The 8,374-nt window shown below is 51.7% G+C and overlaps 4 protein-coding genes and 1 non-coding gene across 5 annotated transcripts; 1 reads left to right on the top strand and 4 right to left on the bottom strand.

Annotated features, from left to right (window-relative positions):
• Positions 1 to 404: 404 nt before the first annotated feature.
• On the bottom strand, positions 405 to 476 carry H257_05665. The gene has a single exon. It is a non-coding gene; the product is annotated as a tRNA-Cys (tRNA).
• An 80-nt stretch (positions 477 to 556) lies between these two features.
• On the top strand, positions 557 to 1,476 carry H257_05664 (hypothetical protein). Its single transcript, XM_009830600.1, has 2 exons — positions 557 to 958; positions 1,011 to 1,476. The coding sequence occupies exons 1-2, from the start codon at positions 575 to 577 to the stop codon at positions 1,386 to 1,388; spliced, it is 762 nt and encodes a 253-aa protein (XP_009828902.1). The 5' UTR covers positions 557 to 574; the 3' UTR covers positions 1,389 to 1,476.
• A 593-nt stretch (positions 1,477 to 2,069) lies between these two features.
• Positions 2,070 to 3,332, bottom strand: H257_05663 (diphthine synthase). The gene is made up of 7 exons (XM_009830599.1): positions 3,141 to 3,332; positions 2,967 to 3,091; positions 2,864 to 2,915; positions 2,761 to 2,817; positions 2,597 to 2,717; positions 2,357 to 2,546; positions 2,070 to 2,313 (listed from the first exon to the last, which is right to left on the bottom strand). Exons 1-7 carry the CDS (start codon positions 3,276 to 3,278, stop codon positions 2,151 to 2,153), a joined length of 846 nt encoding a protein of 281 aa, XP_009828901.1. The 5' UTR covers positions 3,279 to 3,332; the 3' UTR covers positions 2,070 to 2,150.
• Positions 3,333 to 3,704: 372 nt separating this feature from the next.
• On the bottom strand, positions 3,705 to 4,965 carry H257_05662 (malate dehydrogenase, NAD-dependent). The gene is made up of 3 exons (XM_009830598.1): positions 4,180 to 4,965; positions 3,940 to 4,124; positions 3,705 to 3,885 (listed from the first exon to the last, which is right to left on the bottom strand). The coding sequence occupies exons 1-3, from the start codon at positions 4,935 to 4,937 to the stop codon at positions 3,836 to 3,838; spliced, it is 993 nt and encodes a 330-aa protein (XP_009828900.1). The 5' UTR covers positions 4,938 to 4,965; the 3' UTR covers positions 3,705 to 3,835.
• A 551-nt stretch (positions 4,966 to 5,516) lies between these two features.
• On the bottom strand, positions 5,517 to 8,255 carry H257_05661 (hypothetical protein). Its single transcript, XM_009830597.1, has 5 exons — positions 7,142 to 8,255; positions 6,684 to 7,092; positions 6,413 to 6,626; positions 5,939 to 6,347; positions 5,517 to 5,891 (listed from the first exon to the last, which is right to left on the bottom strand). Exons 1-5 carry the CDS (start codon positions 8,187 to 8,189, stop codon positions 5,590 to 5,592), a joined length of 2,382 nt encoding a protein of 793 aa, XP_009828899.1. The 5' UTR covers positions 8,190 to 8,255; the 3' UTR covers positions 5,517 to 5,589.
• Positions 8,256 to 8,374: the final 119 nt, after the last annotated feature.

Raw genomic sequence — 8,374 nt, 5'->3', positions numbered from 1 at the left:
TTCATTGGCCCATGCACATTTTATCTTTAAAAGCACTTAAGCTGATTGTTTACGTTATATTTCACTCGAGCAGCAGCGTGATTCGACCATGAAAGCGCAAATACGTCGACTTATTCGATCGAGGCTCTTTGCATATAAATATTGTGGTTAGGTTATTTCGCCCATTTTATCTTAAATTGATTGAACCTCTTAAATTGATTGTTTACATTATATTTCACTCGAGCAGCAGCGTGATTCGACCATGAAAGCGCAAATACGTCGACTTGTTCGATCGAGGCTTGCTGAAGTCTGATGTAGGTTAATAGATCAAAGTGAAGACGCTTAATGTCCATGTTCTCTACGTTTTGATTGACAAGTCAACATGTTAGGTTGATAGGTTGTCAATGGACGACAAGAAAAAAGGAAGCGCCAGACCGGGTTCGAACCAGTGACCCTCAGAGCTGCAATCTGACGCTCTACCACTGAGCTACTCGCGCTTCATATGACTTGGGAGATTATTTAACCTGAATAAGAATTAGCGGAATACTGTAAATAAGACCATCACTCCACGTACCAACTGGTATCACAACGCTGCATGAAGGAGGTTGGAGTGGCATACGTCGGCGACAGTTTCTTCGGCTCGGAAGGCCTGCACATCATATTGTGGCGATATGAAGATGGCGCATTGTATGAAGTCATTCGAAGGGAAAGCGACAAGCCGCGATCCCTCACATGTTCTGGAGAAGAGTACCTTCGGTCGCTACACTCGACATTCCATCACGCTTGTAGTACCGCATCACCTACGACCGACCTCTCCGTGTCCGTTCAAGAGGACGAGAATGAGATAGTCGTGTCTATTCGTGAAGATCGAGATGGGATGAACCTTCGCTTCGATTCGTGGTCCATGCCACGATGTACCAACAGCACTTCCACGGAAGCTGCAATGCGGCGGAGATGGTGTGCCGAATTTGCCGTCAAGGTGCGCTTCTCTCAAAAACGAACAAGTGCTCATTCTGTGCTACTACGTATAGGAAGACAAGGCACTGGCGTTGCGTCGTCGTGTGGAGGAGTTGGAGGAACTGGTGCGTTCATCCGATGCGTTGGTGACCAAAGCGATTGCTGCCAAGAACGATGTCGAGTCCACATTAATCCACAAGTGCGTGGCGCTGCTCAACGAAAAGAAGGCCAAGATCAAATCGCTTCAAAGCTCTTCCAAAGCCCCCAGCCGCCGCGATCATGCTGACTCAGCACCCGACGACTCCGACGATGACAAGCATGCGTCGACTGATGAGGACGACGAGGCGGAGGAGGCGAGCCAGGCGTACAGCCACCTGCCAGTGTCGCAGACCCACGTCACAGCCAAGCAAGTGCTGGACGGCGCCGACGACGACTTCTTGGACATGCTCTAACGCGGCAACACTATATTATTATAGGAAGCACGTGTACATAACAAATATCCTGCAATACTAGTACTAATGTATTGTTGTTCGCTGAAACATATTTCATTGTTCACGTAGTGTATGGATTGTTCTGTCATTATATTTAGCCATATATGGCATAAAATAATATTTAATAATCCTGATTCACTACCGAGTGGTACTATTAATAGTATTGTTGTTCTTGAGCTCCAAGAAAGTTCCAAGGCAATGTATTGGAGATTCGGTATGAATTTCCGGACCCCGTTCAATTGAATCTCGCCGAGCGAATCGAGCACTAATCTCTCCCATTGGTCAATCTGAAATTACTTGTCGCTGATTGGCTACAATCCATTTTCGAGTTTCTACTGGAAAGGGCGAAGTGGATAATGGCCAATCAGATGTCTCGGCTCTATTTGTGGTCGATTGAACGAACCATGCAAAATTGGGAAATTTCAAGAAAATCGGAATATGTATATTGTGCTTTCGAGTGAATTTTCGTGTTGTGGCGTGGTTTCTCGTTGGAATTCAAATCGATTTGATTGGCTACTTCAGATGAGCTCAAAATTATTAGCCAATCAAAACCTTCTCAATGAAATTCAACCAATCAGATCGATTGTGGATCGGTTTGGTTGGCGCGATTCGATTGCACCCCTCCCCAAATTTGTATCAAATCGACAATATATACAATTCTTCAACTTTGAATATAGCCAAATATACAAATGTCATTGATAATTGAGGGCAGATCGAGGGGTTCTATGCAGTTTCGTCTGCGGTGGTGGTGGCTTGCAACAACTTGACGCTGAACTGCGCGAGCATCTCTTCTTCGAGGAAATGGACGTCGCCGGCAATCACGAGCGAGTGCAGCGGCGCGCCAAAGTCGACGCTCAGTAGCTCCGCGAGGGTGCCGGCCACGATCCTATAACGTGTGACGCCATATGAATTAACAAAACGTGACCTACTTTTGGTCGCGTTGGCCCAACCGCGCCATACCCACACACAGCGTGTCCCGCGAGTACACGCCCTCCTGGCGCTTGTCTTCCACCTCGAGCAGCTGCTCCACCGCCTGGTTCACACTCATGAAGCGGGGCGGCAGGAACACGGTGCGGCCGCGCGCCATGGCTTCAAAGTCCGGCTCCTTCACCTTGATGTCTAGTTTGTGGTCGCTATTTGTTACAAGTGTTTACAAGAAGATTGAGTACCTAGAAGGCACAGCGTGTGCAGGCCGCCCTTGCGGTTGAACGCGATCTTGTCGTAAAAGCTGTCGGGGCGCCACTTGTCGTTGAAAAATGGAATCGACACCGTTTGCCCGTAGCTATACAGCTATACAAAGGTCACAAAAGGTGACTGTATGAGATAAGCATACCTGGAGTCCGCACGCTCCCGCAGCGCCCATCACGGACGCATTGTGAATCACTTCCACCTGCGTCATCTTGTGAGATAGGATGTCGAGATGCGGATAGACTGACCTTGGCGCCGATCTCTTGAGCGCGCAAGATCAAGTCGGAATGGGTCGTGGCGCTAGTGGAGCCGGTTCAGATCGAGAGGTGAGATGGGAGGGGTTGGATGTACCAGAAAGGATCGCCGACGACGAGGAACGCGATGTTTTGCTCCTTGGCGTTGGCGTAGATCACTTCGGCGCCGGTTTCCACGCAGTCACGGTCAGCGAGGATCACTTCACGGCCGTAGAACTCGCTCTGGTCACATGGGAATTAGACGGGCACCGTGATGGCAGAGGACGTGTACCAAGGTTTTGTGGTCGATGCCAAGGATGCTCGTGTAGTTCTCCAAGTACACCTTGTCGCAGGACTGCACAGCACGCAGACCACGGACCGTGATGTCGGTCTCATCGCCCAAACCCAGCCCAATCACGTACAGCACCATCGTCGGACAAGTTCAAAATGACTCGTTCAAGGCACCCTCTCGCCCTTATTCGTAACCCCCCACTTCCAATTATTTATTTGTCTTCCTACTATTTGTAGCAGCCTTTCCAAAACGGATACTGTATGCCCAGCCAATCACATGCCTTGAATTAATTATTTCGTAAATGGCCAATTTACCGGTATGAAAGAGATTTCGTCATAAAATGCAGCTTATTCGACTCTCAGGACCGGGATTTCAATTAACGTTATGCAAAGTGCTGCATGAAGCCAAAAGGTTGGGCATTCTTCTGATTATTTACACTTTTAATTGGCTTGACTGTGAATAGACTTCAGCGTATCGTTCATTGGCTTCAGTTTAAGCTTAAAATATGTATGCTGTTGCTGATTTTTGGTGATTTCATATTTCTACTGATTCGATTGGCTATTCAAAAATTAAAGCAATTCCATTGGTTGAGTGCACCTTAGGCAATCTACGTTATTTATAACCTCGAACTTATTCGTCGACCCGACTACAAATACTATCACTGTTTACAATTGAAAACGACGTGGTCATTTGAATTACTTCTTGTGCACAAATTCGACGCCCTTGGCGATTTGCTTTTCCAAGTCTATAAACAATACGATCAGCAATTCGACACTCAATTGAAGGATGTTCCACCTACCTGGCAACATGGCGTCGAAGTTGGCTTGCTCGACGGCGTTCAACTTGCCGAATGAGTGGACTTCTTCGACACCGTTGGGGCCAAGGGTCACGGGGGTCGAGAAAAAGTCGAGGCTCGTCACGTTGTTCTGCGTGTACGAGCATTCAACCACGTTCTTTTCACCGGCCAAAGCATCCAACAGCCGCCTACACGCACAATTAGGAATGCTGTAGAATGTGGGAGATAGATGATGAATCGTACGAGGTGAAGCGAGCACCGGCATACGCCATGGAGAGAGTGGCAGACCCGGCGCCGTCCTTGGCCTTGACCACTTCGTCACCGCCGAATTGGATGCGCTTGATCAACGCATGGAGTTCGTCGTCGGACCACTTCTTGTCCAACTTGAGGTGGGACAACAAAGGCAAGATGGTGGTACCGGCATGACCGCCGATGACCGTCACGTTGGTCGTGCGAGGGTTCCAGCCTTGGGATTCAGCGACAAACGTGTTGGCGCGCACCACGTCCAACGTGGTCACCCCGAAGAGACGCTTGGGGTCATACACGCCAAACTTCTTGAAGGTTTCCGCGACGATGGGCACGGTCGAGTTGACGGGGTTGGCAATGATCAAGAGCATGGCGTTGGGGCAGTACTTGGCGGCGGCCGTGGCGAGCGATTGCACAATCGACGCGTTCGTGTTGAACAAGTCGTCACGGGTCATGCCAGGCTTGCGGGGCACGCCGGCGGGGATCACGACGACATCCATGCCAGTCAAAGCAGCTTCGATGTTGTCCATGCCGGCGTGACCGGTGACCTTGGCGCGGGTGTTGCAGTGGCTCAAGTCCGCAGCCACACCCGGGGTGTTGACCACGTCGAAGAGGGACAAGTGCGAGATCTTGTCGTTGTCCTTGAGGAGGAGCGACATGGGTTGACCGATACCACCGGCAGCGCCGAGGACGGCCACCTTCTTGCCGGCGGCGGCGGCGCTGAAGAAGCGGAGGGTCATGGAACGAGCCAACATCTTTAGTTCAAGCAAGCAAATGTGCAAATGAGAGCCACACATGAAGGAAGTGGCGGGGGATCGTCCGGATAATACCGCCTGGATGATGTGGCCGGCGACGAAAACACGAAAAATACGTGAAAATATCACCCAATATTTGCATAAGTTTATCAATATGCATCGACGTTGGCGTGTCATGTCGACTCGGCCTGAGATAGCCAATCACCGTTGCGATTCCAAGTAACCATAAAACGTTAAAGGCATCGCACGACGTTTTTTAAATCGAAGTACCGATTGCGTAGTCATGAAAGACATTTAACCTATTTTTGTGTCCAAGTGACATGCGTTAAACCATCGACGAATTTGCTTGAATACTGGAGTATCGTCATGACGACGATCGAAGGATAGCAGGTAGATGGGAGGGAGGCAGAGCTCCATAGAGGTTCGTCTGCCGCGCCAAATCACTGTGGCCAAGATAGTAAGTCTAAGGGTCCAAAGACACATCGACATACTACCACCGGCTGACGCTTCAGTCGAACATCATTGCCGATCAGGCTCCAGGGCATTGGAGCCTTCGTGGATTGTTATTCGTTGGAGGACTGCGAGACACTCGAAGTATTATATGCATATTCATGTTGGTTTGAGGTCATATATCTACATGACGGTCATATATCTACATGACGGTGGACGCGCACGAGTAGTGGCGAGCATACACTTGTTCCCAGCCAGGGACGTTGATGCTGAGGGTTCTGTTGGCCAGTTGCGAGATCGTGACGTAGCAGTAGGGGGACCCGTGGACGTCGAACGACGTTCGGAACGCGTCGGAGTAATCGAACACGCCTTGCTTGCACTCGTTGTGGAAGACGCACTGCATCCAGTTGATGCGCTCCATGATTTGGTCTTGCGGCACGTTCTGGGCCTGGCAGTACAGGTACATTTCACGCATGAACTGATCTTCCTTGGACACGACCTCATCTAGTCACATGTTAGTCATTCCAACTAAGCAAGTCATCCCGACGTACCAGTCGTGGCCTCTTCTAAACCCACGCGAACCGTGGTGGGGCTACCGTACTTGTCGCATTGCTGGGCCAACCCTCCCAGACTGCTCAGTCCGAAGTCGTACGAGTACGACATCTCGCCCAACGCCCGGATATCGTACAAGTCGGCGAATGTTTGCAGCCCCACGGCGTCGAAGAACGGCTTGAGCACACTCGACGGGTCCTGGACGTCCACGTACTTGCCATTTGCCCCAATCAAGTTCATCGTCAAATGGTCCGTCGGCTCGTACGCGCCTGTGACACCGTTGCGGACCTTGCTGCACGACGCACCCCAGTCCGCCCGATTCGGCCACACGGTCGAGTGCTTTAGGTCAACATTCAAAGGGGGAACGACGCATTGGTAGTATATCGCATACAGCGCATCCACCGTCGCCTACAGTATACACTGAGCATCGATATATCGATATATGTACCACTTGAGTGGATATATGTACGAACGTGGTGGACGTAAAAGATGGGGTCCCCTGGCGATGCAAACGTCCCCATGGTAGACGCCAGCGCCCCGTGGATCCCATTGTGGTATCGGTACTGGACGCCTTTCGTCACTTTGGTAAAGTCGTACGGCTTGGAGCTGAACAACTGGTTGTACACGTTGGAAATGTACGTGTCCGACGGTGGCGCGGTGAGGGACCACTTGTTGCGAGGGATGCATCTGATTGGGGAGAATCAGAATCAGACTAGATACTTATATCAGAACGCAGCTACGTACTGATAACATCGCTTGGTGGAGAAAGCGTCCTGGGACTGGCAAAAGTTGCGCGTGACGGGGTGCGCCGACTTGACGCACGTGTCGGCTTGACAACCCGCTCCGGAGACTGTATACGTTCCGGCCCCCAAGTCGTAACCAACGGTTTCCAACGCGCCCATGTCTGACAAAAGCGGATTACACTCGGGGAAGGTGGAACAGGATCCGGTGGCGTATTTGGCACTGAGGGTGCTGAAGTCCCAGAACGGCAGCGTGATGCACCGATACTGATCCCCCAACGACCGCAACATGGTCTCGTACGCCAGCAAGTACCGCCGATGCCAGAGGAAGAAGAGGCAGTCGTGGGCTTCATGTTCCGACTTCGATTCCAAGTGGACTTCAATGAATTTGTGATGGAATCCACGCACCATGGCTAGACAGTCATTAACAAAACGGTCCTGTACAAACCACACAGAGCGTACCTTGTTCGAGTGCGTTTTGAAACAAAGCCTTCTCGGCGTCGGTGTGCGCCGTCCATGCTTTCCGGACTCGAGCAGGACAAGGCTTTGGCACTGGGGTGGGTGCAGGGGTGGTCGTAGTCGGCGCAGCAGTTACGGGGGCAGTAGTGGTGGGCTTTGGGGTTGTAGTGGTGGGCTTTGGGGTCGTAGTGGTGGGTGTAGGGGTGGTCGTAGTCGGCGCAGCAGTTACGGGGGCAGTAGTGGTGGGCTTTGGGGTCGTAGTGGTGGGCTTTGGGGTTGTAGTGATGGGTGCAGTGGGCGCAGGGGTAGTTGTGACTGGCGGTGCGGTCGTAGGGGGGGCTGTTGTCACGGGTTTAGTTGTAGGGGCCGTAGTGATGGGGGCAGGGGCTGATGTTGGAATGCAAGTGGTGGTAGGAGGGGGAGTGATTGCGTTAGGGGCACACAGCCCGACAGATGGATTTTTGGACACGACTGTCCATTGGGCATACGCCTCCGAGACGGAAGTGGCGTGCACAAACGCGGCGTTTGGGTAAGCTCCAGGAAGGCAGCTGTTGCACCTGGCCAAGTAGCGTCCGCTGTCGGCTTGCAGTGCAATTTTGCCGTTACCAGCATCCACACACACCCACTGGGCCCACGGCGACGTGTGCCAGTCTTCCACATGAACGAAGGCTTCGTCAGGGTATGCTGCACCGGGTGCACAGTTGTTGCACCTGCCCAAGAACTTGCCAGTGTCCGCCTGGAGCACGAGCTTTCCGTCCAACGTATTGAAAACCTTCCATTGGGCCCACGGAGCGTCCTTCGGATCGGACACGTGCACGAAAGCCGAGTCCTGGTACGCCCCTCCCGGCACGCACCCGTCGCAGCGCCCCATGAACAAGTCGGTGTCGGCACGGAGACTGATGAGGTCACCGTCGTTGAAGCAGCAGCGAGACGGGGGAGAGTCGGCTTCGGCTGAAGCGTCGGAGGATTCAATCAATTCCAACATGGACCACCACGGCTGGGCTGCGTCAGCGACCACCGATAGCAGCACGAACCATCCCAGACTTGGCATTTTCAACAATGTCACAAATTGAACAATGCCAAGCCAAGCTAACTGCAATAATTCGTTGGAAGTTGGCAATGACAACCAGGATATACGAAGTATTTGCTGAGGTCATTCCAAATTCGAAGAAAACATCGCCATCCGCAGGGTTGCTTTTCGGTGGTTGGCCAAGCATTAATGCTCCAAAATGTCGT

Source organism: Aphanomyces astaci, assembly GCF_000520075.1.
Source record: "Aphanomyces astaci strain APO3 unplaced genomic scaffold supercont1.11, whole genome shotgun sequence".
NCBI lineage: Eukaryota > Oomycota > Saprolegniomycetes > Saprolegniales > Verrucalvaceae > Aphanomyces > Aphanomyces astaci.
This window is presented reverse-complemented; position numbering and strand designations above follow the sequence as displayed.

Bases quoted from the DNA above. Each gene is read 5' to 3' on its own strand.
- H257_05664 (XM_009830600.1), top strand. From the start codon at position 575: ATGAAGGAGGTTGGAGTGGCATACGTCGGCGACAGTTTCTTCGGCTCG. The intron at 959-1,010 runs GTGCGCTTCTCT...TACTACGTATAG, and splicing joins GTGCCGAATTTGCCGTCAAG to GAAGACAAGGCACTGGCGTT.
- H257_05663 (XM_009830599.1), bottom strand. From the start codon at position 3,278: ATGGTGCTGTACGTGATTGGGCTGGGTTTGGGCGATGAGACCGACATC. The intron at 2,718-2,760 runs GTATGCTTATCT...ACCTTTGTATAG, and splicing joins CGGGAGCGTGCGGACTCCAG to CTGTATAGCTACGGGCAAAC. The intron at 2,547-2,596 runs GTACTCAATCTT...ACCACAAACTAG, and splicing joins GCACACGCTGTGCCTTCTAG to ACATCAAGGTGAAGGAGCCG.
- H257_05662 (XM_009830598.1), bottom strand. From the start codon at position 4,937: ATGTTGGCTCGTTCCATGACCCTCCGCTTCTTCAGCGCCGCCGCCGCC. The intron at 4,125-4,179 runs GTACGATTCATC...TTGTGCGTGTAG, and splicing joins GCCGGTGCTCGCTTCACCTC to GCGGCTGTTGGATGCTTTGG. The intron at 3,886-3,939 runs GTAGGTGGAACA...TATTGTTTATAG, and splicing joins CTTCGACGCCATGTTGCCAG to ACTTGGAAAAGCAAATCGCC.
- H257_05661 (XM_009830597.1), bottom strand. From the start codon at position 8,189: ATGCCAAGTCTGGGATGGTTCGTGCTGCTATCGGTGGTCGCTGACGCA. The intron at 7,093-7,141 runs GTACGCTCTGTG...ATGACTGTCTAG, and splicing joins TCAAAACGCACTCGAACAAG to CCATGGTGCGTGGATTCCAT. The intron at 5,892-5,938 runs GTACGTCGGGAT...ACATGTGACTAG, and splicing joins TTTAGAAGAGGCCACGACTG to ATGAGGTCGTGTCCAAGGAA.